At 50.2% G+C, this 27,230-nt stretch overlaps 1 protein-coding gene across 6 annotated transcripts in view; it reads left to right on the top strand.

The window, feature by feature from the left end:
- The window catches only part of PNPLA7 (patatin like phospholipase domain containing 7), a 170,537-nt gene extending 144,229 nt beyond the window's left edge, over window positions 1-26,308 (top strand). For all 6 annotated transcript variants that reach the window (XM_066580080.1, XM_066580078.1, XM_066580079.1 and 3 more), the window contains 9 exons: window positions 3,104-3,220; window positions 3,309-3,378; window positions 8,435-8,551; window positions 9,667-9,815; window positions 12,732-12,884; window positions 14,518-14,628; window positions 18,504-18,588; window positions 21,241-21,350; window positions 23,467-26,308. In XM_066580080.1, coding sequence (XP_066436177.1) covers window positions 3,104-3,220; window positions 3,309-3,378; window positions 8,435-8,551; window positions 9,667-9,815; window positions 12,732-12,884; window positions 14,518-14,628; window positions 18,504-18,588; window positions 21,241-21,350; window positions 23,467-23,544 — 990 coding nt within the window. In that variant the 3' untranslated portion in view covers window positions 23,545-26,308. The remainder of the gene's footprint in view (window positions 1-3,103; window positions 3,221-3,308; window positions 3,379-8,434; window positions 8,552-9,666; window positions 9,816-12,731; window positions 12,885-14,517; window positions 14,629-18,503; window positions 18,589-21,240; window positions 21,351-23,466) is intronic.
- The last annotated feature ends 922 nt before the right edge of the window (window positions 26,309-27,230 follow it).

Raw genomic sequence — 27,230 nt, 5'->3', positions numbered from 1 at the left:
CCACGCAGACCGCAGTAATCACGAGGAAGAAACCATTCTCCCCTGTTACCATCACAAGTCCTGGGAAGCTGCACTGTAAAGCGTCCTGTGCCTACCTGCGCAGCATAACTGATGGTGACATGACTGTCTGCAGAGCTCAAGGACTGCCACACAGTCATACTGGATGCAGCGGCCCTGTGACCTGGCACTAAGAGGGGCACCGAGAACTAATTGGTGTAACTGCATGCCAGGACAGGATTCCGTCCTCCCATCCCACCCTATAGATTAGGAGCTCCCGGCTAATAGCCTCTTGATGAAACCAGAATGTGACTCCGCAATGTCTTGAATGTACAGATGTAGCAGAGCTGAACTTGACTGGTAACGCGTTTGATTTCGTTTAGTTCACTCAGTAGGATTTTCTGCAGTTATGCGCAATACCACAGATTGCACTTATTCCTGCAACATCACAGTTGCTGAGGGACAAACTCAGCTCTGCTATATCAATATACATATCTGGGCTATGTAAGAGATTATAGAGAGACGCTGCAGATTACAAGAATATTGCAGGAGCCGCTGTGAGATTACTGGGCTGCAACGGAAGGACGAATCTGCTGCCCCATTGCTTCTGCACTTTGCTGCCGGTTCGGAGGTGAACAGGATACTCGGCATAAGGGCTGGCATCCAGATCCATCACGTCCGGCGGTCACCGAGGTCACCCTGCGGATGAGGGTGGCACTGTGTTTGGAAGAAAGCAGCCATGCTTTGCTAAGCCTGGACAACCCCTTTAATGCAAGACGTGTCCTTCCCCTCCATAAGTACTTGTCTCCGATGTCCGCTCTTATGTCTCTAAGATGCGGGGTGAAGGCCTCCGCCCCCCCCCCCCATAATGGCACTTCTACCGGGGAGCAGAGTAATGAGGGTATAATGTAGTATAGAATGACCGATGTGGATGTCCGTTACTCGGAGTAGTCGGGGAGCGCTGGGAATCCGTAGTGCGATCATACAGAGAGCTGCTCTGCATATCGCAAGGACTCGGACGTGCTGGACTTAGTATGGTAGCCGCACGTCTTTGTAGTCGTCCTTCCAGATGAAGCATGGTGGTAATAAGAGGGGCGCCTTTTTCCGTCCGTGTAGTCGGGGCCGACTCTCGGACACTTCATGGATCGGCCGTCTCCACGCGTACATAATGGTATTAATTACATTGCCGTTCTAGTGGGTCGGGGGGGGGGGTAATGTTCCTCTGTGTGTAAGTCGGTGTAAGGAGACATACAGGGCCGTGCAGTGCTGGGAAATAAGGTATGGAGATGGCAGATGGCACAACGCCTCTGCAGCGCCATCTATTGAAAGGGGGCTTCTCTACAAGTCAGTGTCCGACCTTCTAACTGGCCTTGCAGGACTTAAGATACTTTTACATGGAACGGCTGTCAGGTGTATAAGTGCTGGACAGTCGTTCAGATGATGGAGGTGGAGCGTTCGGACATCTCTTCTGGCCACCGGCCTCCATTCTCTGCAAACAGGCAGTCGTTCGTAAATTAATAACTGCCTGTTTACACGGGCAGGCAGTCGCTTGGGTTTTAGGTGATCTAAAAACCAGGGAACTCCGACAAGTGGGTAATTTGTTGCTCGATGCCCTGACAGCAGCAGCGTGGAGACGGGACAATTAGCTGGCTCCAGCGATTTATTCCGGTGATGATCCCCCATATGTGTGGAGCTGACGCCAGAGCGATCGGCTGGTTCTGGACGCCACCGGTTACCGCTGCGACCAGCTAGCTGTTTAGGTGCCACAGTGAAAGCTGACCGCACATCTAAACAGTCAGCGGGGGCGAACCATCCCCGTCGGCACCCCCACAGCGGGATTGTGAGCAGCCAGATGCGTACCTACTTCTGCCAGATGGCAACATCGAAAATCACTAGACCATTTTTCATATAAAAAACCCACTAAAGCGATAATAAGCCCCACATATTTGGTATCGTGTCTGTAAAAGTCCGAAGAGTTAAAATATCACTATTTTCTCACACGGTAATAAAGAGATGGAGACAAAATGCCAGAATTGGGATTTATATATATTTTTACATTCTGCTTCCTAACAATTTAAACAAAATTGTGCTAAAACCCAGAGCCCCTCCGTGAGCCGCGAGCCCTCGCACAGCGCAGCAACGGAAACGTGTCGCATCTCAGAATGCGGCGACTGAAAGAAAGTTTTGTTTTAAAAGAAAAAAGTATTTTTTAAAAATAGAAGCCCATTTAAAAACTGTATAAATGTGTCCTCAGCGCGATCGTACCGCCATGAGCCCCGTTCATATCTCACCTCTACTACGCTGCAAACGCTGTAAAAACGCCACAATTGCATTTTTTTTTAATTTCTCCCAAATTGTAGAAGTTTTTCTATACATTAAATGGTAACATTAAAAAATGCAACCCGTCCCACAAGAAGCAACAAGCCCTCAAAAGTGATACATTTCTGGTCCTGAAGGGGTTATTGATATAAATCAAACCAGAATCTTCTCCAGAAGGGACAGGTTTTTGGCGCTCTCGGTGGGTTGTGGTCGGCTCGCAAAGAGTCCTCTGATGGGTCCGGGGTACAACGGCTTCTCTCCTCTCTGGCGGCGGACGGCTTCTCTTTCTGCAGAAGACTCTGGTTCGGCTCATATCTTTAGTCCTGTTATAGGCTTGTTAGGAGGTCGGGCATTGACTTATAGGCAAGCCACCAACCCACAGGGGGCGCTGCAGACGCAGTGTACCATGTGCATTACCAAATCGGCAATATGATGACGCATGATATCTCAAGAGCCTCCATGGAACTTAAAGTCCCAGCATGTCTAAGATAGATTATAATATGCAGCAGCTACTGCCGTCAGTTCCATGAGCCTTGTACATGAAGCATGTTGGGCTCACGCTGCTGATATTTAAGATTATCGGTACTCTAGGAGTAACCGTATCGCCCAGGCAGGACAGAACGCCGCCATCAGGAGTGTCAGTATTTACAAGATGCTGCTTGCACTTTGTCTGCGTTCCTTACCAATCAGTGTAATGGCTCCTCCGCTTTTGTGTAATGCTATGGAAAGGGTACGGCTTCTGAGCTACCCTAGATGGCCATAACCTCTGCTTTTATCTTCCTCCAAGGACATGACATCCGTCTTCAAGAAGGTCCTGGACCTGACGTACCCCATCACCTCCATGTTCTCCGGTGCCGCCTTCAATAACGGCATCAGCTGCATCTTCAAGGATAAACAGATAGAGGTGAGACTATCGCCCTCATCCCTCCGGCGTAGTGATCCCCAGTGCACTACAGATACAATGTAAACCTGTCACTTTATTCTCCTCTTAGGATCTGTGGATTCCGTATTTTAACATCACAACGGACATCACTGCCTCTGCCATGAGGGTGCACACAGACGGTAAGTCATCTAAAAGGCGTTTGTCATCTGCATGATGCCCAATGCCACAATGCGGACCTATCCTCGGTGATCTGCTGATGGCGGGGAGGGGAGCCGGCAGGAAGTTCTTAGGAAAAAGGAAATGTTTCATTGTGCCCCAAAGAGATACAGCGATAACTAGACTATCATAGTGTATATAATGACCTGTCCGGCTGATCGCCCATCATAGTGTATATAACGGCCTGTCTCATTGTCCGGCTGATCGCCCATCATAGTGTATATAACGGCCTGTCTCATTGTCCGGCTGATCGCCCATCATAGTGTGTACGACCGCCTGTCTCATTGTCCGGCTGATCGCCCATCATAGTGTGTACGACCGCCTGTCTCGCTGTCCGGCGGATCGCCCATCATAGTGTGTACGACGGCTTGTCTCACTGTCCGGCGGATCGCCCATCATAGTGTGTACGACGGCTTGTCTCGCTGTCCGGCGGATCGCCCATCATAGTGTGTACGACGGCTTGTCTCGCTGTCCGGCGGATCGCCCATCATAGTGTGTACGACGGCCTGTCTCACTGTCCGGCTGATCGCCCATCATAGTGTGTATGACTGCCTGTCTCATTGTCTGGCGGATCGCCCATCATAGTGTGTATTCGTAAGGTGAAAAGAAAAGTTGCCCGCGCTCTCGGGACCCAAACCCCTGGATCAGGCTGTAGACATCACTCGCATAGACTTTTTATTAATGCAATTGCTGCATACTCAGTGCTGCTATAGTGCAACGCGTTTCGTCGTAACATACGACTTTATCAAGCACAAGACAGCATAAAAATACATAGTGTGTATGACGGCCTGTCTCATTGTCCGGCTGATCGCCCATCATAGTGTGTACGACCGCCTGTCTCATTGTCCGGCTGATCGCCCATCATAGTGTGTATGACGGCCTGTCTCATTGTCCGGCTGATCGCCCATCATAGTGTGTACGACCGCCTGTCTCATTGTCCGGCTGATCGCCCATCATAGTGTGTACGACCGCCTGTCTCGCTGTCCGGCGGATCGCCCATCATAGTGTGTACGACGGCTTGTCTCACTGTCCGGCGGATCGCCCATCATAGTGTGTACGACGGCCTGTCTCACTGTCCGGCTGATCGCCCATCATAGTGTGTATGACTGCCTGTCTCATTGTCTGGCGGATCGCCCATCATAGTATATATAACGGCCTGTCTCATTGTCCAGCGGATCGCCCATCATAGCGTGTACGGCGGCCAGTCTCATTGTCCGGCGGATCGCCCATCAGTGTGTGTACGACGGCCTGTCCCATTGTCCGGCGGATTGCCCAACATAGTGTGTACGACGGCCTTTCCCATTGTCCGGCGGATCGCCCATCAGTGTGTGTACGACGGCCTGTCCCATTGTCCGGCGGATTGCCCATCATAGTGTTTACGACGGCCTGTCTCATTGTCCGTTGGATCGCCCATCATAGTGTGTACGACGGCCTTTCTCATTGTCCGGAGGATCGCCCATCATAGTGTGTACGACAGCCTGTCTCATTGTCCGGCGGATCACCCATCACAGTGTGTACGGCGGCCTGTCTCATTGTCCGGCGGATCGCCCATCAGTGTGTGTACGGCGGCCTGTCTCATTGTATGGCGGATCGCCCATCAGTGTGTGTACGACGGCCTGTCCCATTGTCCGGCAGATCGCCCATCATAGTGTGTACGACGGCCTGTCTCATTGTCCGGGCGATCGCCCATCATAGTGTATATAACAACCTGGCTCATCGTCCAGCTGATCGCCCATCATAGTGTGTACGGCGGCCTGTCTCATTGTCCGGGCGATCACCCATCATAGTGTATATAACAACCTGGCTCATCGTCCAGCTGATCGCCCATCATAGTGTGTATAACGACGGCCTGTCTCGCTGTCCGGCTGATCGCCCATCATAGTGTGTATAACGACGGCCTGTCTCGCTGTCCGGCTGATCGCCCATCATAGTGTGTATAACGACGGCCTGTCTCGCTGTCCGGCTGATCGCCCATCATAGTGTGTATAACGACGGCCTGTCTCGCTGTCCGGCTGATCGCCCATCATAGTGTGTACGACGGCCTGTCTCGCTGTGCAGCTGATCGCCCATCATAGTGTGTACGACGGCCTGTCTCGCTGTCCAGCTGATCGCCCATCACAGTGTGTACGACGGCCTGTCTCGCTGTCCGGCTGATCGCCCTGATGATATCTGCAGCCTCTCTGTTCACACATTACAGCTTCATTTAGTAACTACGGAAGCTGTAAAGGATGTGATTTCCCCCAAGTAGATCCCTGAGAGTCTCCTGTGATATAACTGCTGTCTGATCTGCCCTCTGCTGTCTCATTGTCCGGGCGATCACCCATCATAGTGTATATAACAACCTGGCTCATCGTCCAGCTGATCGCCCATCATAGTGTGTACGGCGGCCTGTCTCATTGTCCGGCGGATCGCCCATCATAGTGTGTATAACGACGGCCTGTCTCGCTGTCCGGCTGATCGCCCATCATAGTGTGTATAACGACGGCCTGTCTCGCTGTCCGGCTGATCGCCCATCATAGTGTGTATAACGACGGCCTGTCTCGCCGTCCGGCTGATCGCCCATCATAGTGTGTATAACGACGGCCTGTCTCGCTGTCCGGCTGATCGCCCATCATAGTGTATATAACGACGGCCTGTCTCGCTGTCCGGCTGATCGCCCATCATAGTGTGTATAACGACGGCCTGTCTCGCTGTCCGGCTGATCGCCCATCATAGTGTGTATAACGACGGCCTGTTTCGCTGTCCGGCTGATCGCCCATCATAGTGTGTATAACGACGGCCTGTTTCGCTGTCCGGCTGATCGCCCATCATAGTGTGTATAACGACGGCCTGTCTCGCTGTCCGGCTGATCGCCCATCATAGTGTGTATAACGACGGCCTGTCTCGCTGTCCGGCTGATCGCCCATCATAGTGTGTATAACGACGGCCTGTCTCGCTGTCCGGCTGATCGCCCATCATAGTGTGTACGACGGCCTGTCTCGCTGTCCGGCTGATCGCCCATCATAGTGTGTACGACGGCCTGTCTCGCTGTCCGGCTGATCGCCCATCATAGTGTGTACGACGGCCTGTCTCGCTGTCCAGCTGATCGCCCATCACAGTGTGTACGACGGTCTGTCTCGCTGTCCGGCTGATCGCCCTGATGATATCTGCAGCCTCTCTGTTCACACATTAAAGCTTCATTTAGTAACTACGGAAGCTGTAAAGGATGTGATTTCCGCCAAGTAGATCCCTGAGAGTCTCCTGTGATATAACTGCTGTCTGATCTGCCCTCTGCTGTCTCATTGTCTGGGCGATCACCCATCATAGTGTATATAACAACCTGGCTCATCGTCCGGCGGATCGCCCATCATAGTGTGTATAACGACGGCCTGTCTCGCTGTCCGGCTGATCGCCCATCATAGTGTGTACGACGGCCTGTCTCGCTGTCCGGCTGATCGCCCATCATAGTGTGTACGACGGCCTGTCTCGCTGTCCGGCTGATCGCCCATCATAGTGTGTACGACGGCCTGTCTCGCTGTCCGGCTGATCGCCCATCATAGTGTGTACGACGGCCTGTCTCGCTGTCCAGCTGATCGCCCATCACAGTGTGTACGACGGCCTGTCTCGCTGTCCGGCTGATCACCCTGATGATATCTGCAGCCTCTCTGTTCACACATTACAGCTTCATTTAGTAACTACGGAAGCTGTAAAGGATGTGATTCCCCCAAGTAGATCCCTGAGAGTCTCCTGTGATATGACTGCCGTCTTATCTGCCCTCCTACTTGGGAGCTCTTATCTCGCCGCTCTCCGTCCTCATTACTCTCTTCCCACATTAAAGCTCCCCCAGATTTTCCAGCCAGTGACTCAGAGCGGACGGGCCTTCTCCATCATTAATCCTCGCCCACACAGTGGAGTCTTATGGACCATCTGCAGGCTTCCGGACATTGTGATATGGAAATGACGAGGAGGACTCCGTCCTTCCAGGAATAACTGGACCGTTCTGTCAGTTACTATTGACTCATCCTGCAGTACGGTGGAGCCTTACACTGATGGTCCAGATTGTGGCCACTTAGTGGAGTGCGGGGCTGTGGCTGCACCTCCTGCAATCCCTCTTTAGGGCGGAGTCACACATGCAGATTATAGAGCCATACACTGAATTGTATATGAGAGGGAACGGACGGATCGCTCACTGCTTTCTCTACTTTCTGGATCCACTTATGACTTTAACTCCTAAAACTGCATCAAGATCTATAGGTGAGATTCCAGCCATAAAGCAGCCCTCCGGGGTGTCCTCTGTGTCAATGTGTTAAGTCCATACTAGTGCAGTTAGCAGAGTTATGTAAAGGCCTCTCGCCGGGTCCCCCATGCTGTAAAATAACTAATCCACTGATTCTCTCCCCGCCGGCTCCGGTCTCCACTGTGTTTGTTTACAGGCTGCCTGTGACTTCCTGTAAGCGTCCTGCTGCAGCCAATGACAGCGCTCAGTGATCATCTCGACGGGCTGTCATTGGCTACTGCAGCCTGTAAATATGACATCACCACAGAGACCGGAGACTGCTGTAGGGGGCGCTTGGGAGCGGTGAGTATCGGCTATTTTGTTACATTACAGCATGAGGGAGCTCGGGCAACCCCTTTAATGTTCCTGCCAATTTGCTTTATCCATGAATTCTGTTTCCGGTCCTCCTCGCCCCACATGACCGCCGCTCCGACTAGCCGAATCCTACAGCGTCTGCTTTGTGGACAGGAAGTCATTTTCGTATTCGTTCCTAGGAGAGCCGTAGCGCGGGTCATGTAGGAGGCCGTACGGGTGATCTACTGGTATATTGTAGGGCACACCGTTACACTGGCACTACGGTAGTATTACAGGACAAAGAGCCCTCCTCCCCATTTCTTTACAAGCTGTAACCCTGCAGAATATCCTGAGAGTAGGGAACGTCTAATAATTGTTGTGGTGCCAACCAGCCAGTGGGTAGGCTGACAATTGCATCTCACCACCAGTTTGCCTATGTTCTCATGTTGCTCCTTTCTTGCTCCTTACAGGCTGCCTCTGGCGATACGTCCGTGCCAGCATGTCTCTCTCAGGGTACATGCCCCCTCTCTGTGACCCCAAGGATGGACATTTGTTGATGGATGGAGGTTACATCAACAATCTGCCAGGTACACTGCCTGATTAGATTAACGGGGTTGTACGTTATTCCCTATCCACAGGACATCCACTGTTGAGATCCCACCTCCCATGCCAATCTCGAGATCAGGGATCGCATGTCCTCCTCAGTGTGGGATAACTGCACCCTCCGTAGTGAGGACGAGACGGATTGGAGCGCTGGTAGCGCAAGCACGGCACCCACTCAGGTTTTCCATCAGACCCATTAAAATCAATAGATCTCTGACCGCCAGCGCTCCCTTCATGCTGACGTCACTGCGGGGAAAAAGCGACTCTTGCAGCGACAGGCAAAACGGGGCATGGAGTCCCATTCTAGAGACCAGCGGGGGTTTCAGCAGTGAGACCCCCACGATCAGCAAGTTATCCCTTATCCTACACCTAGTAGACAATGTGCTGGACATGAGGGAGAAGACCCAGGCAGGTCTGCAGAAGACTCGGACAGGTAAAAAAAATGACCTTGGTCCCGCTGGCGGAATCCGACCCGCCCGTGGACATAAAGCTTACAGCAGTATTTACGGGGCCAATATCTCCGCATGAGCTTTGTGTGTTGCAAGACGGACAAAACAAACAAACGATAATCGATCCGGCTGTTTGCAATGTGACTGTTAAGAGGGGCGATTTTTCTGTAGCAGCGATGAGACAGAAGAGTCGCAGCAGGTCCTGTGTGTGCGATTCTCGCACGAGAAAAGAACATGTAGAGGTGCCGTCTCCTGCACAGCACACGTATGTGGTGCCCGTGTTCTGTGCGATGCGAGTCCTGCCCCCAACACTTTTGGCCCGACTCTCTATCGGCCATGTAAATATGGTCTTCGTCTAGAGCTAAGCAGCGACCTTTACTAACCTGCAAGTCAGTGAAATCACAAGGATAATTGTGAAAAAAGTTCCCAAAAATTTTCAAGCCAAAACCACTGGAATTACAGTAATCCAACCAAGTGTAACCCCAGTGGCTGATAACAGATGACAGTAGACTGCCAGCACAGCACATGGAGAGAAGAAACTGCAGTGCTTTTCATTGTGCAGGTTTTGACTTTCTCCTCCTCCGCCTCCACATGGGGGGAGTGAGGGGTCATGTATCTGCCTGGTGTAACGTCTCCCTTCTGTCTCACAGCTGACGTTGCCCGCACCATGGGCGCTAAGGTGGTTTTAGCCATTGATGTGGGAAGCCGGGACGAGACGGATTTAACCAACTACGGCGATTCCCTGTCCGGTTGGTGGTTACTGTGGAAGAGGTGGAACCCCCTCGCTGAGAGAGTAAAGGTGAGACATCTACAAGGAGGCGAGCTTCCACCTCCCGTGGGGCACCCGCTCCGAACTGTGACCGTCAAATCCAGTGATGCAGAAACCTCAGAGCAGCCGAGCATTCAAGTGGAGGGAATAAGAATAGATTCTGCATTCGGCTTTAACCACTGCAAATTGAATCGCTGTTTAACTGTTTATGTACCAAAGTAAACTAAAGGCCGCTGATGTAAGAAACGGCATGGATTGTGCGCAGTTGGGGAGTTTACACGCCGTAGCAGTCTGCTTATCTAACCTTCACTAAAGCTGGACTGCCGTATTGTGTCCACAGCTCCGGTGCGTCTCCGTGGCTGCAGACATACTCCCTTCTCTCTGTAGCCTACTAACCCAACAATAAGGGACAGGATCAGTCTGCACAGAGTAAGTTTGTTGTCTGTTACCATGGAGACACATCGATCTGCACGGGAGCTGGAGAACCGAGGAGATTTATAATGAAGACTAATTGCAAGTCACTTCATTTTCTGTGCATCGTCGTGATAAAAAGCCGTAGACTTTAGGCCTCATGTCCACGGGGAAAATCAGGCCCGCTACGAATTCTCCATGGAGAATCCATAGCGGGTCCCTCCTGCCCCGCGGACATGAGCACTGAAAATAAGAATAAACTCACCTCTCGCCCGCTCCGGATCTTCCCTTCGCAGCGGCTTCATCTTCTCTCCGTCGCGGCCGGATCTTCTTTCTTCGGCCCGGCGGATGTGCATGGCACGTCGGTTGCATGCCGCACGCATGCGCCGGCCTGAAGAAAAAAGATCGGGCCGCGACGGAGAGAAGATGAAGCTGCGGTGAAGGGAAGATCCGGAGCAGGTGAGTATATTCTTATTTTAGGTCTCCCGCGGATCCGGAAGGCTTCCATAGGCTTCAATAGACCCGCACGAAAATGGAGAATGGTCCAGATTTTTTCATGCTCCATTTTTTTTTAAAATCACTTTTATTGACCATCCGCGGGTATTTATCTACCTGCGGGTGGTCAATGCATCCCTATGGGGCGCGGATCCGCGGGCAGGAGAAGAGTTAAAATCCGCCACGGATTTTAATTCTTCTTTTGCCCGTGGACATGGGGCCTTAGGGTCAGTTCAGACGAGGCGAGGATTTTGCTGCCAATTTCACCCTTTGCATTGCAATCTGTGTCCATTCCGCCACATGATGGGAATGCTGTGAAATCCACAGAGCTGTTCTGCATGGTGTGGATGAGGCTGTTGGAAGACCCAAATCATGTGTCATATACTAAGCATCTATGACAATGATGGCGAACCTTTTAGAAACCAAGTGCCCAAACTGCAACCCAAAACACACTTATTTATCGCAAAGTGCCAACACGTCAGGGGGCGGGGCTTATCACAACGTATGATTTTACCTCCGTCATTATAAAAAGGACAGGGCCGCTTCAAAATAGACAGGGTGCAGCTTTTGACTGCTTTTTGGATGCGGAAAAGCTGCGGAATTCGTCACGGTAATTACTGCCACGCATAAACATACCCCAGCGGTAATAGTGACCCCAACAGCGTCCCTAGCAGTAATAGTGACCCCCGCGGCGGCCCGAGCGCTAACGGTGACACCCCCGCGGCGGCCCGAGCGCTAACGGTGACACCCCCGCGGCGGCCCGAGCGCTAACGGTGACACCCCCGCGGCGGCCCGAGCGCGAACGGTGACACTCCACAGCCGCCCGCAGTAGTAATAGCACCCCTTCCCCACCGAGACCATATACGTACCCCATCCTCCTCTACTCGCCGCTGCTGCTAGCGCTGATTCCAGGTACACACTGACATCAGTGTGTGCTGCCGGACACCTCCGGTACTGATGTATCTTGTCACCACCGGAAGCTAGGGGTGTGACGGTTTCCATGCAGGACTGCCCCTGTCATACCCCTAGCTTCCAATTGGCTACTTGCAAGCAGGTTCTAGCAGCAGCGTGTGCCAAGCTTTTTGCCTGACCTCCAGGGATACACCAGTGCCCCCACACTCATGACACAGCGCTCCCGGGCACCCCCGCTGCTGACACTTGGCTCCCAGCCCATCACGCTCATGACAGTGCGCTTCCGGGGTCCCCTTCCCCCTGTGGCCGCTGTCGCTGTACTCCCCGCTGTCCCACTCAATGCCGGCTATGTCTGACCATGTGCCACCGCCGCCACTGTCCTCCCCGCTGTTAGCCTGCATGCCGCCGCTGTATGTGTTTTACCCCGCGCGCCGGCCCAGCGAGAAAACACTGACAGCGAGGGACTAGTCCCGCCGGTGGACACTGACAGTGGCGCAGCAGGCATGGAATATGCCGACCCGCCGCTGCAGTGAAGAAGGGAGCGCGCCAGCCCGCCGGGACTGACAGCGGGAGATCAGTCGCAGAGCAGGCAGGGAAGATGCCTGGCTGCCACTGCAGTGAAGGAGGGAGTGCGCCAGGGAAACTGACAAGGCAGAGAGGGAAGACCGTCAGGGAAAGGTGAGGGAGTTCGCCGAGGACATGTCTCACTTGCCAGGGCCATTGGTCCTTCCTGCCCCTGCCGGTATTCAGTAATGTGAGTGGCCGATGGCTCTGCGTGCCGCCTCTGGCACACGTGCCATAGGTTTGCCACCACTGATCTATGACAAGCTCATCACTTCTGACTGCGACCTAAATTGGATAGATCTAGAAGGAGAACGTGTCCTATAACACTGGCTGTTCTGTTGTCCCGATCCATCCCAGTGATGAGTGCAGGGAGACCAATTCAGAGAGCGGTTTATATGGGATCGTTGCATGCCGTCCTTACCGCCCGATGTGTGACGGTTTTATTATTTGAGCTCCGCCCCATTACGATTCGCCTGAATTGTGTTTGTAGCTGGGACTTGAGTTGGAGACTGCCTGGCCGGATGATGGAGGCTACCTGACTGTTTATATTGTTGGTCCCCTCAGGTGCTGAACATGGCAGAGATTCAGACACGCCTGGCATACGTGTGCTGCGTGCGCCAACTGGAGATGGTCATGAATAACGAGTATTGCGAGTACATCCGACCTCCTATCGACAGATATGGGACACTGGAATTCGGCAAGTTTGATGAGATCTGTGTACGTATTCCTGGTATCTTGGTGAAGTTTGGGTTTGGTTTGTTATGTAATATGGGGGGGGGGGGCGTAATATTAAAGGGGTGTTCTAAGGAAAATATTATTCAAGACCTATCCTCGGGGATAGTTAATTGATAGTCGATCAGCCGGGGTCTGACAGTCGAGACCCCGGATAATAAGCTGAGCCGGGTGACCGATGTCAGTGCCGCTACACAGGGGTCGAAGCGAAAATCCACGGCTGACTCCTGTGTAGTGGATGGCACTTGTTAACTGGAGGATGGCGTCTCATAGCAATCAATGGGAGCTGCAAAGGGGTTGGAGCAGCAACTTCTGCCCCGACCCCTGTGTAGCAGCGCTCACAGCAGGCGCCGCTCAGCTGATCCACAGGGGTTCCGAGCTTCAGGCCCCGGCTGATCACCTACTAGTGACCGATCCTGAGGACCGCTCATCAATAGTATTCCTGCCTCGAAAACCTCTTTAAACACCATTGGGGTCGGCTGACCTGCCTTAGGGATCTGTTTGTAGCGCTTCTGTTCTGCACATCAAGTTATAGTGAAGGAATGGCCGTGTGAGCTCAGAACCCAACACTCAGCAGCCTCCGAAACTGTTACTAAGTGACACCAGAAGATGAAGATTAGCATAAAATACCACTTGTCCTTGTAGAAGGACCCCTTATCTCCAGCGGCTCCGGTAGCGTCCACGGCCGTTCATAACTCACAGGGGACAGGAGGAAGTCTCTGCTAGAAATGTCTCTATTAATGAAGCTGCGCAGCCTTCTACCTCACCAGCAGTAAACTCCACCGTCTCACCGCAGACCGGCGGATGTCACTTCGGGGTACAATACAAATGAAGGAGTCATTGCAGCGGGAAGTATTTGATCCTCTTCATCCTTCGTCCCAGTGTAATATAGGTGGAGTGTCTGTGGTGGTGTATTTATCTTCAGTCACATCTAGAGCTGTATTGGACATTCATCTAGTGTCCTCCTGAGGAGGAGGGAGGGAGATCCACTGCAACTAATATTGTCTTACATCTATACTGCTCAGTACTGCTGTATAATGTCCTCTATTTGCAACACACCCTAATAAGTAATCAAAGAGAGAAAAGATCTACGCTTCTATGTGTGAGTGTATTGAGATATCATGACAGCAGTCTATACTCTTCAGAAGAGATTCTGCTCTTCTGTGTCTGTAGTGTATGAAGCGGTCTACACCTAACAGTTCTGAGATAGAGGTGCAGGATCTCTTCCCTATGTGCAGTGTATGGAGACATCGTAGCAGCAGTCTACACCCTGCAGCTCACAGATGGAGGATTTCTTCCCTATGTGCGCAGTGTATGGAGACATCGTAGCAGCAGTCTACACCCAGCAGCTCACAGATGGAGGATCTCTTCCCTATGTGCGCAGTGTATGGAGACATCGTAGCAGCAGTCTACACCCAGCAGCTCAGGGGAGACGGGCCGTTACACTTGGTTTTGATCTCTGAAGGCTCCATCACTAATTCTCAGATTATTCTGAAAAGCTAGTGAGCTTTAAGCAAATGCCAGGCACCGACTGCTAGAGGAAGTCATGGCTCTCCAGTACAGTGCCCGGGCCCATTGTGTTCCAATTGTAAATTAACTCTTTTATTCCTGAATGCAGGATGTTGGGCACCAGCATGGAAATACCGTATTTAATGTTTGGGGCCGCAGCGGTGTCATTGAAAAAATGTTAAAGGACCGCCAAGACACGTGTAAATCTAAGATGTCCGACGTAAGTTCTCATCTTATTAGATATTTTATTATTGCAATTCTGTTAGTGAGCAGTGCGGAGGTCTCCGTCCACAAGGACCCCCACAAGTGGTGACCCCTGTCTAATCCATTTCATTGTGCACAGCCTGATTCTCCCCGGATCAGTTATCTCCCTCCCCCATGAATGGCAGCAGTGCCCAGAGCTCACTGCCAATGAATGTCCCCAGGACAGAGCGCCGCAGCTCAGCAGCGGTATCAGCAGTGCCCTACATGGCGGAAGCATAGAGCTGCATAACCGTGCAGGGAGGCTTACTGGAATCACTGAGTACAATAAATAGACCTCTGGCCCTGACCATCTGCATCACCCTTCCCAAAACAGAGGATATGGTTTGTTGTGTTACGGTATATGCGGAGAGGTTAATATCCCTTTGAGCTTATTGTATATATTAACAATGTAAATGATTTACACTTATGTGCTTCGTGTGGGCTGAAGAAAGAGAGAAGAAAGGGGCAGCTTCAGTCACAATTCCTAGAAAATCTCTACTGTTCAGTGGTCTTATACATAGGGGGCAGTATTATAGTAGTTATATTCTTGTACATAGGGGGCAGTATTATAGTAGTTATATTCTTGTACATAGGGGGCAGTATTATAGTAGTTATATTCTTGTACATAGGGGGCAGTATTATAGTAGTTATATTCTTGTACATAGGGGGCAGTATTATAGTAGTTATATTCTTGTACATAGGGGGCAGTATTATAGTAGTTATATTCTTGTACATAGGAGGCTGTATTATAGTAGTTATATTCTTGTACATAGGGGGCAGTATTATAGTAGTTATATTCTTGTACATAGGGGGCAGTATTATAGTAGTTATATTCTTGTACATAGGGGCAGTATTATAGTAGTTATATTCTTGTACATAGGAGGCTGTATTATAGTAGTTATATTCTTGTACATAGGGGGCAGTATTATAGTAGTTATAGTCTTGTACATAGGGGGCAGTATTATAGTAGTTATAGTCTTGTACATAGGAGGCAGTATTATAGTAGTTATATTCTTGTACATAGAGGGCAGTATTATAGTAGTTATATTCTTGTACATAGAGGGCAGTATTATAGTAGTTATATTCTTGTACATAGGAAGGAGTATTATAGTAGTTATATTCTTGTACATAGGGGGCAGTATTATAGTAGTTATATTCTTGTACATAGGGGGCAGTATTATAGTAGTTATATTCTTGTACATAGGGAGCAGTATTATAGTAGTTATATTCTTGTACATAGGGGGCAGTATTATAGTAGTTATATTCTTGTACATAGGGGGCAGTATTATAGTAGTTATATTCTTGTACATAGGAGGCAGTATTATAGTAGTTATATTCTTGTACATAGGAGGCAGTATTATAGTAGTTATATTCTTGTACATAGGAGGCAGTATTATAGTAGTTATATTCTTGTACATAGGAGGCAGTATTATAGTAGTTATAGTCTTGTACATAGGAGCTGTATTATGGTAGTTATATTCTTGTACATAGGGGGCAGTATTATAGTAGTTATATTTTTGTACATAGGGGGCAGTATTATAGTAGTTATATTCTTGTACATAGGGAGCAGTATTATAGTAGTTATATTCTTGTACATAGGGGGGCAGTATTATAGTAGTTATATTCTTGTACTTAGGGGCAGTATTATAGTAGTTATATTCCTGTACATAGGGGGCAGTATTATAGTAGTTATATTCTTGTACATAGGGGGCAGTATTATAGTAGTTATATTCTTGTACATAGGGGGCAGTATTATAGTAGTTATATTCTTGTACATAGGGGGCAGTATTATAGTAGTTATATTCTTGTACATAGGGGGCAGTATTATAGTAGTTATATTCTTGTACATAGGGGGCAGTATTATAGTAGTTATATTCTTGTACATAGGGAGCAGTATTATAGTAGTTATATTCTTGTACATAGGGGGCAGTATTATAGTAGTTATATTCTTGTACATAGGGGGCAGTATTATAGTAGTTATATTCTTGTACATAGGGGCAGTATTATAGTAGTTATATTCTTGTACATAAGGGGCAGTATTATAGTAGTTATATTCTTGTACATAGGGGGCAGTATTATAGTAGTTATATTCTTGTACATAGGGGGGCAGTATTATAGTAGTTATATTCTTGTACATAGGGGGCAGTATTATAGTAGTTATATTCTTGTACATAGGGGGCAGTATTATAGTAGTTATATTCTTGTACATAGGAGGCAGTATTATAGTAGTTATATTCTTGTACATAAGGGGCAGTATTATAGTAGTTATATTCTTGTACATAGGGGGCAGTATTATAGTAGTTATATTCTTGTACATAGGGGGGCAGTATTATAGTAGTTATATTCTTGTACATAGGGGGGCAGTATTATAGTAGTTATATTCTTGTACATAGGGGGGCAGTATTATAGTAGGTAAATCTTTTGTCCATGATTGTAGGTATTTTAGAGTAGCAGTGTTATTTTTTTGGCAAAAACTGCACAGAACCGTTATCGCTGCCCCTTACCCGCTCCTCTTGGCAGCTCACACAAGGTGCAGGGCGTGATAACGAGCATCGGCTAAAGTTCCCGTCGGGGTAAAGAGTCTATGAATTCTCTGCTGTATGCTGGGACGTGATGGCATGGACTCTGACAATATATATAGGGCCAGCTGTATTATCTCGCAGTTATCTGCTGCTCGGTGTAATGTAGTGACGTGTAAAATAACCTGTCATCAAGCTGCCTTTATGGCGTCGGGTGGGATCGCTCCACATTGTTACAAGAAATAAGGAAACTCTATATTCGGCCTGCATGAGGGCAGGGTATGGTGGGCATTCAGCTCTATTGACTTGACTTCATTAAGCCGATGACATTTCTCAGCTTTCTGCATGTTTACAAGGTAAATGAAAGTTGAAGCCCTTTTTGGTTTCTCATCGATGTTGAAGCTGTGAATTGCAGGAGGTCGATTGATGCACGGAAACCTTAGTGTAGAGCCAAAATGTCATGATTGCTGCCCCCCGGGGATTCTGCGCCGGTTACTCAGCTTTATCCGGATTGTCCTGGTGCAGGGCTGATTGACCTTCTCACACGGAAAGATTTATAGTGCATCGTGGGAACCGTCGGCATGATTTTGCTCGCGTTCTCTTCTTAAACCCTAATTGCACACATTTTAAAAATGGCTCCAGAGGACTTTGTTGTGGCAGCAGGCCGTGGAGCTGTGGGGTCTCGCTGCCCACCCATAGATAACACCACCTCCCCCCATCCGTCCCCGGAAATGTGCAACAACCTCTGTTTATTTGCTCCTGGAAGGTCGTTGGTGTAAAGTGCATATTTAAGGTGGACGTACGCAATAAAATAACCCCCATCTAATGCATTCAGCTACAGATGGCTACAAGGACATAGATGTCACTGGTGGTGGGTCCATTTTATCCACAGGAGCAGCACGGAGCTGTCCGCAAGCACAAACACTCAGAACAGTAATGTCCATCATAAAAATCCCCAACCCTCTGAGCAGGTTGTTCCCGGCTGCCGTCTGTCACTTGTAGCGTTTCCCCATTATCTTCTATGGAAACTCTACAAGAGTGGACGGCTGTAATAACCAGCGACGCAGCCACCAGTAAAGGGAAACGTCATTTAGGAACAAGGAGCTAAACGAAATACAAGTCCTCCGCCGTCGTGGCCAAGAATTGCTGACTCTTACTTTGTGTCCCGCCGGCAGAACCGTGAAGATCATGGTCTGCGACTACAAGTCACTCCAGCAGAAATAGCGTAGAACGTCATTCCACTTGATTTGCTATAAAACTGTCATCTGTGATATCGGCGGCCGCTGCTCGCTTCCCGGTCAGCTGACACCTGTCTCTCGCTTCCTCTCCGCAGCTGAACACTTGTCCCAACGCCTCCTTCACAGATCTGGCAGAAATAGTGTCCAGGATTGAACCTGTTAAAGCAGCTGTCGTGGACGGTAAGAGCAGAACCTCACAGGAGATTGTCTTACGGTCCGCGTACCCCAGCAGATAATCTCCCCGTGCAAACAAGTGCTGATTGATAATGAGCAGGTTAGTCCGCGCTCGTTCATACGGGCAGATGATCTGCCATCAGTGGTCGGCGCGTCTCCTTGTGCCTTCTATGTGCTTGTATGAAAAGAATGATTTTTCATCAGTTAATCTTTTGCCCTTTTACATGGCCCAACAGTCAGGCAAACAGACAACGTTCATCCCCGATAAACAGGCCATGTAAAAGGCCCTCTATATAAACACACTGAATGTGGATACGGGGCGCAGGTCAGGGTGCTGGGCGCGCGGCGCAGGTCAGAGTGCGCGGCGCAGGTCAGGGTGCAGGGCGTTGGCTCACACGGGTTCTTGTGCTATGAAGATTCCCTTTCTAACTAATAAGATGTATTCTATGTCATCTATTCATTACAAGCTAGGTTGCCGTACCCCGTCCGCTGCCATCGCTGCCCCTCTCTGCCAGCAGCGTGCCGTGAAGCAGGCGATGGTGTGGGAATAGTTTCAGTAGAACGGGTACTTCATTACAATAAATCCATGTTTGCTCTTGGTTTATGGTCGCAGGGGGCGCAGCCTTCTCTGTATGAGCTGTCAGTCACTGAGGGGCTCCAACCTCATACGTGTAAAGACTCTCAGAAACCGCAGAGCGAGCGGAGATCTGCGCCCATAAATTACAGGATTTTACTGACTCTTGTCCCGTATAACGATCAGTCGGATCCTGCTGCTGTGAAACAACTGACCACCAGATGGAGCAGCTTCAGAGTCCCACTGGATGCTGGAATCTGAACGAGTTATCGGTCCGTGTAAAAGGGCCCCAAGGAGCTTTAGTCTCATGTACTTGCCAGGCAGTCAAACGGCAAAGATTAGAGAACACTCCACTGACTTTGCCTTGGACCTCACAGGTGGTTTCTCAAAACACCCAGGGGGCTGCATGATCATATTGTTGCTGGTATAGCCATTAAAGTTAAAATAATGTCCGCGAGGCGGCTCCCCTTACATGTCCGCGTGGCGGCTCCCCTTACATGTCCGCGTGGCGGCTCCCCTTACATGTCCGCGTGGCGGCTCCCCTTACATGTCCGCGTGGCGGCTCCCCTTACATGTCCGCGTGGCGGCTCCCCTTACATGTCCGCGTGGCGGCCCCGCTTACATGTCCGCGTGGCTTTATACAAGAAGACTTGCATCTGTGACGTGAAAGTGGTTCATAACTGCGTTTGGGCATTTCATCACAATTCCGTATTTCTCTTCTGTTTTTGGAGCTGAAAAATTAAATTGATGCTTCGGATTTCCCCGTTGCTGTTTAGGTTTAAAAAACACGGATCGCGGTCAGTTCGCTTCCATCTCGTTTCTTTTTCTTTTTACTTGAACAAGTAGCGATGCAGACCGCGCTAACAGAAACGTTGAAAAGCAATGGGGGAAAAAAAAAAATGTTTAATTCTGTTTTTCTGCTCCCAAAATGACCCGATGCCCCAACGCAGATATGTCACCCTAAGAACCATACCTGTTACAAACGTGCCATCCTTTGTTGGAGTTTCAGACTGATGCATTAGTGCCTGCGGGTGACACAAACCCTTTTTAGGATCCTCCAGATAAACGTCAGGAGGAGGTGTCCAGGCAAGAAGGGGTTAATTGCATCGCCACCTAATAATTGGGAAACGCTATGATTTCCGATGCCAGTCCATTTCTGTAAGCCCCCCCCCCCCCCCCCACACTGTTCCTTCCTCGGGACGGCTCGGCGCTTTTTCTATTTCAGCTCTTATGTTCTACATCGGTTGTTGTTGGGCGCTTCGTGTGCTGCGGCTCCCTGGGGGTCACTCCACAAATAACCCCAATGTCCTCGCATTAAACCATTAATATGTTTTCTCTTGTGCAGCTGGCAGCCTGGGCCCCCGTGCGATGGGGGGGTGGCAGCCTCTGGGCCCCTGTGGGGGGGGGTGGCAGCCTCTGGGCCCCTGTGGGGGGGGTGGCAGCCTCTGGGCCCCTGTGGGGGGGGGGGTGGCAGCCTCTGGGCCCCTGTGGGGGGGGGGGGGGGTGGCAGCAGCCTCTGGGCCCCTGTGGGGGGGGGGGCAGCCTCTGGGCCCCTGTGGGGGGGGGGGGGGGGTGGCAGCCTCTGGGCCCCTGTGGGGGGGGGGGGTGGCAGCCTCTGGGCCCCTGTGGGGGGGGGGGGGGGGTGGCAGCCTCTGGGCCCCTGTGGGGGGGGGGGGGGGGGTGGCAGCCTCTGGGCCCCTGTGGGGGGGGGGGGGTGGCAGCCTCTGGGCCCCTGTGGGGGGGGGGGGTGGCAGCCTCTGGGCCCCTGTGGGGGGGGGGGGGTGGCAGCCTCTGGGCCCCTGTGGGGGGGGGGGGGTGGCAGCCTCTGGGCCCCTGTGGGGGGGGGGTGGCAGCCTCTGGGCCCCTGTGGGGGGGGGGGGGGGGGTGGCAGCCTCTGGGCCCCTGTGGGGGGGGGGGCAGCCTCTGGGCCCCTGTGGGGGGGGGGGGGCAGCCTCTGGGCCCCGTGCGTACCAGCGCAGCTCCACAGCTGTCAGATTCTCATCTTATCACATAAAGCGCTGTAATCTGACCTAATGGTCGCCGAGGTGCGATCTAACGAGGTCTAATAAATGTCTCTCTTCCAGATGAATCCGATTATCAGACTGAATATGAGGAGGAAGATCTTTCAGACTCAAAGAAGGAAGATTATCTCAATTTCCTGAGCACCCAAAACGACGACGAGGTATCCGATAGTGTAAGTAGATGGAGGGCGGAAGATGACGCCTGCCGATGGTGACATCACAGGACGTTGTATTCGTACCGCTAGATCATTGTAGGTCCGTTCTTATCCAGGTAGATTACATGTGGATGACGATCACTGATCAACGCGATTTGTGCTGGTCTGCCTGGCCTTCAGCAGGCCGATGGGAGGAATGACTGATCTACCAACAGCAATGAAACCGTATGGGGGCGAACATCCCCGGGTGATCCTGGGAGAGGCGCCGTCAACAATGATTGTTGATATCACATGAAAAATGGGATCACCTGGCGAATGAGTATTTGCTTGTTAGTCAGGTGATCGGTGGCGCCTTCACATGACCTGATGATTGGACCAACGACTGTTCTTACAGATCATCTGGCCGCGTAAAAAGCCCTTTGGTTAGAAGCTCAGAAGTTTCTGTGGGCGATAAACCTCCCAATGCCGCTTCTTGGCGGTAATAACAGTCCAATGCACTATTCAATACTGCAAAACCTAATGATTTGTTAAGGGGGATGTCCAGGATTAGAAAAATGATAAACAGTGCCCCCCCTGTCCACAGGTGATGTGAGGTATTACAACTCAGACTCATTCACTTCAGTGAAGTTACAGATCTGAAACGGGGTCCAAACAAGCCGGTAAGGAGAACCTGGGGTATCTTAGTACCTGAGTTTTCAACAAATTTTTCTCTGTAAGCCTTTGGTACCGCTACAACTGTGCCCAGCCCAGACTATCTGATGAAGGGATTGGGTCGCCCTGAAAGCCGTTCTATTCGCTGGTTTTAATAAGAGAAATCGTCTCTCACCTCAACTCTGATTCATTCCACACTATTGATCTTGTGCACCACATCCTGGTTTCTTTTATCTCCCCTGTGACTTATCATGCACCCTCGCCTGTATGTAGTGATCAGCCAGGCAGCACTGTTTGTGGGGCAGCCATTCGTTAGGATCACCATCATTGCACTGTTTGCAGAGAACCCCTGGGTGCTTCAACTTGCATCTGTTCTACACTAGACTAGGACAGAATGAAGGCACCTCAGGGGCGGAGCTTTGCATTATGCTGTCTGTTACTGTCAGGCTCCGTGCCAGTCAACCTGACAGGAAGGAACAGTGTGGTGTTGGACTCTATGCCCTAGATGAAGCCCCTTTCCACCTCCAATCTAGAGCTGCATGCACCCCGTCTTGGTTCTGTGACAGTTTCTCACAGGCTGCAGGGTTGGCCACCATGTTTTCGATTCCAGGAAAGTAGGCTCCCCCTAGTGGTGACTGCAGACAGCCAACATTTTATCATCTAACTTGTCTATGCAGGGGATTTAGAGCACTGATCTCTGAGGATATGCAAAATAAATTAGACTTTAAGGCGTTTTCCAGGCAGATACTATTGATGACCTCTCCTTGGGATAGGTCATAAACCATTGATCAGCTAGGGTCCACCACTGGGGATCCCTGGCTAATCTGCTGTCAGCACTGCAATACACAGGAGCTGGAACGGAAGCTGCTGCTCCCACCCTGGAGTGGTGGTTGGCTTTTGTAACTGCAGACACAGCATCTTATTGATTCTAATAGGACCACAGCCTGCGATTACAAGCATCGGCCACTCCACTGGTCAGAGCAGCACTTACACACTGTACCTCTGTGTATTGCAGCGCTGACGGCAGCGGACCCCAGCTGGTCAGCTATTGATGACCTATCCTGAGGGACAGGTCATTAATAGTATCTTCGTGGAAAACCCATTTTTAATAAGGAGGATCTCTGTATCAGAACAGTGGGGGTCAGACTACCAAGACCAACTATTTGAAGGTGCCATAGTGCTCAGGCGAGCTCCATGGCCTCTTCCATCCCCTGTGATGTCACACGGCGTTTCTGCAGCTCAGTGCTATTCAAGTGAATGGGATGGAGCTGCAATACCAGGCGCAGCCTCTATAAAATAAACAGCACTGTGCCTGGTATACAATGAAGAAGTTGCGATGCTCGCCTAGTGATCTGTGCCAGGAGTTGGACCCCCGCCATCTAATATTGATGACCTGCAGCTCCACAGAATGTGTAGTCCTAGCAATAATTGCTGCACTGAAGTTGTTCGAACAGACGAAGCCTAACACTGTTCTTCTATACAGGATGAGGAAGCGGAGACGGAAGTACGACAGCGGTCAGTCAGGCGGCACACGGCAGACAAGACCCCAGAAAACAGCTGAGCTGGAGAGACTATCCATCTGTACCCACCGCCCTCGGGGGTCTCTGCTCTGGGCCCTGTATCCCTCCCCAGCATGTGGGGGACAGATGCAATACAAGTCCTAGCAAGTGCCGGAGAGCCCACCTCTGTACCTGCTAGACACAATCTTCCAAGCCTTAACAAGTCTCTACATCTTGTGTGGTGGGACGATAAACGGGAAGCGCCGTCTCCATAGACAATAGACCTGGGATAACGCTGGAGAGCCCTTAGTGAGGGCATTAACTAGAAACAGCGGGGGCCGCGGTAACACATTTGCTAGTTTTGCTGTTTGTGTGTCTTTATACCAAGTGTGGGTGCCCACTACCAGGATTATAACAGCCGCTGGGGTCTTCCTGAATCCCGGTCCTCCAAAAATCACCTTCACTTAAAGGGATTTAAGAAGGAAAGCAGATTATTAGATTATTACTGTAGACTCTTAATTTGTAGGGGAATGAAATATATGCAAGTTGTGCAAAGCCGAAGTAGTTTTGTTATTTATTAGTAACCCCCTCCTTCTGTTTAAGTGCCTAGATTGCCAGCTTCGGGGGCAAAGTTTGATTAATCGGTTGCTTGAATGATAAAATACAGCACAGACGTAGCTGACAACATCCACGCGCCGGCCTTCTGTACTCAGACGCACGGATACCCGCATTACCAGGCGGTGGCACCTGGAGACGGCCGGAGCTCCTGGGCGCTGAGAAGGAACCACTTCACGTCTCGGAGCGGCTGTCAGGTTTGCTAGAAGCTTTAGAGGAGAGATTAGAGCCGGCGATGCCTCGTACTCGCTGATTTGCACATGTAAAGCTTAGACTAATATTTATTACAGCTGTATTAGCTGGAGCGTGAGATGGGCCGCCCCTACAACAAGCATGTTGGTCAGCACTCATCCGTTATATGTCACATGGGGACGAACCATCGTTAAAACAACCAATCATCTCCTCGTCCAGCTGAGCAGACAGCATTACTTTGCTCACGTAAATGAGCCGATCAGCCAACGAATAAGCATTTGCTCCTCTGTCAGCTGATCATCGGCACATTTGTACAACCTGACAAGCAAATGAACGTTTGGTGCGTGTGAAAGGCCCTCAGGCCACTGCCGCTCCGGCGCCATTAATGCTCGTGTAATAATGCTAAGTGTTGGACTGATTCGGTGCTTGCAGGTTCAGCCTGACAATTGTCGGGAAAACGTGAGAGTCAGGACCAGCATGAGCTCGTGTAGTGGCAGACGGAAAGGGTTAATCCCCTTTGTAACATGTATGTGCCTGATTTCCAGCACTGTGCGGAGATTAGATTTTCTTAAAGGGGTTCTCTGGTGTCTAACATGTCGGCGAGCTGCTTGGAGTTTTCCATCTGTTAACCAGCAGTCTTAATTCTCAGCCCTGCGGTGTGTGTGCCGGCCGCTGCTGGGACTGCTTCTCTTCATCCACAGACCCGGCCGCTCTATAGCTGGATGTCCGTCTTTGCAAGGCATCTAAAATGAAAAGTGAAGCAACGTTGCATGTAGTCGTATATAAACATATGGACTGCAAGCCAACCCTGCAGTCGTACCACCCAATGTGCCTGGGAGGCAGATGACTGCAGGGTTGGCCCGCACGGGGCTTGTTAGTAGGATCTCGCTAGTTACTAAGTTGTCACTTATGGCATTAGAACAGTAAAGTCCAGAGGCGGCTCGGGAGGATTACTTATATAGCACCGATATATTCCACAGCACTCTACAAGTCAGGGGGTACGTATGGGGACAACATCAGAAGAAGGGGGAAATCCCTAACACAGGAGATGCAGATCCGCACCTAAATCCATGTTGAAATCTGCAGCAATGGTTTGGTTTTTGATACAGAATGGGTGCAGATTTTCCCCTAAATGTGAACGTATCCTAAAACTAGTATGGAACAGTAGGGGTGAGTGCCCTGTCCACAAGAGCTTACAATCTACGAGGGAAGGGGGTGGTGGCACATGAGGTACAAGTAGGGTAATGGTCACCAAGTAATATGTACACAGGTGCATGTAGGGGGTCCTGTGATCAGAGTGTAGAAACAGGATGGAGATACAATATCCCTAAAGAGATGCACTTTTTTTCTATGAGGCATTTTTGATTGCCCCTTGCTCTCTGATCTCTGGGTGCTGCTTATCTCCCCCATTTCTAATACCCATCGCTTCCCAGCCGCTGACTGTCAGGTGCTCCATCTTACAGCACCACCCCGTTCCTGCTGGAAGTTGTACCGCTTTCTTTGCCCTCTCACTTCCCTTTGCTGCAGCCCTGGTGCAGATAGAAGCCATCTTGCTGCCACTACAGATGAAGCAAATGAATGTGTGTTGGGAAGTGACTTCCTTTCTATTAATGACTGCTGTCATATTAGAAGCCAGAGACCCCCTTTAAGAAAAACTCACCCGGTTCTGATAAAAATCTGCAGTTGCTATTTGGTAAAGGCTGCTATAATCAATACAATGATGCCTCTCAAGCTTCAGCATTCATAGACCAGCTGAGACTTGTAGTCCTTGCTGGGTGTCTCCCTCATCAGAGCGCTCGCCACACCTTCCGCTGTTTGGCTACAAGTGGTTAAGTGTTGGAATTTACTCATTTGTTTGGTTGCCAAAGACTATAGCCCTGCCTGTCCAGGGGGGCCACAGTGTTCAGAGGGTGGGGGGGACTTGTCTGGCTGAGCAGAATAATCTAAGGTGATGTAAGAGAGTGCGTGTGTCACACGTGTACCGATACGTTTTATAAAATAAAGGCCTTTAGAGATGGATCTGTTGTGTGATTATTGCATACTGTTAGGGGGCGCTGGGACCCCCTACACATCCCTTTATCCTGCATAGCAAGCACTATTTTAAAAAAAACTGTGTCATTATGGACGTTGCTATACCAAACATGTTGTTTAAACAAAAAGAAAACGCTCAACAAAGGTTTTGTTCCCTACTTTTTTTGTTTACCATTTTTATTTCATTTTTTTTATGTCCTTGTAGAGGACTTGAACCTGCGATGCTATGATTGCTCTGATAATACATTGCAGTACTTCTGTATTGCAATGCATTATCGTTAAAGGGGTTGTCCCGCGGCAGCAAGTGGGTCTATACACTTCTGTATGGCCATATTAATGCACTTTGTAATGTACATTGTGCATTAATTATGAGCCATACAGAAGTTATTCACTTACCTGTTCCGTTGCTGGCGTCCTCGTCTCCATGGATCCGTCTAAAATCGCCTCTTCTGGCGATTTTAGACGCGCTTGCGCTGTGCGGTCTTCTGCCTTCTGAATGGGGCCGCTCGTGCCGGAGAGCTGCTCCTTGTAGCTCCGCCCCGTCACGTGTGCCGATTCCAGCCAATCAGGAGGCTGGAATCGGCAATGGACCTCACAGTGAAGATCCCGGCGGCCATCTTACTAAGGTAAGTAAGAAGAAGGAAGAAGTCGCCGCAGCGCGGGGATTCGGGTAAGTACTACCCGTTTTTTTGTTGTTTTTTTTTAACACATGCATCGGGTTTGTCTCGCGCCGAACGGGGGGGCCTATTGAATTTTTTTAAAAAAACGTTTCGGCGTGAGACAACCCCTTTAATCATAGCGATCACAAGCAATGACAGACATAGTTGCCATGGCAACCCATCAGCCCTTGGCAATTACATGGCGAAGGGTTGATGATGTCACAGTGACAGCGCCCTCCTTCTGTGAAGCC

The sequence above is a fragment of the Eleutherodactylus coqui genome, chromosome 10 (assembly GCF_035609145.1).
Source record: "Eleutherodactylus coqui strain aEleCoq1 chromosome 10, aEleCoq1.hap1, whole genome shotgun sequence".
NCBI lineage: Eukaryota > Metazoa > Chordata > Amphibia > Anura > Eleutherodactylidae > Eleutherodactylus > Eleutherodactylus coqui.
This window is presented reverse-complemented; position numbering and strand designations above follow the sequence as displayed.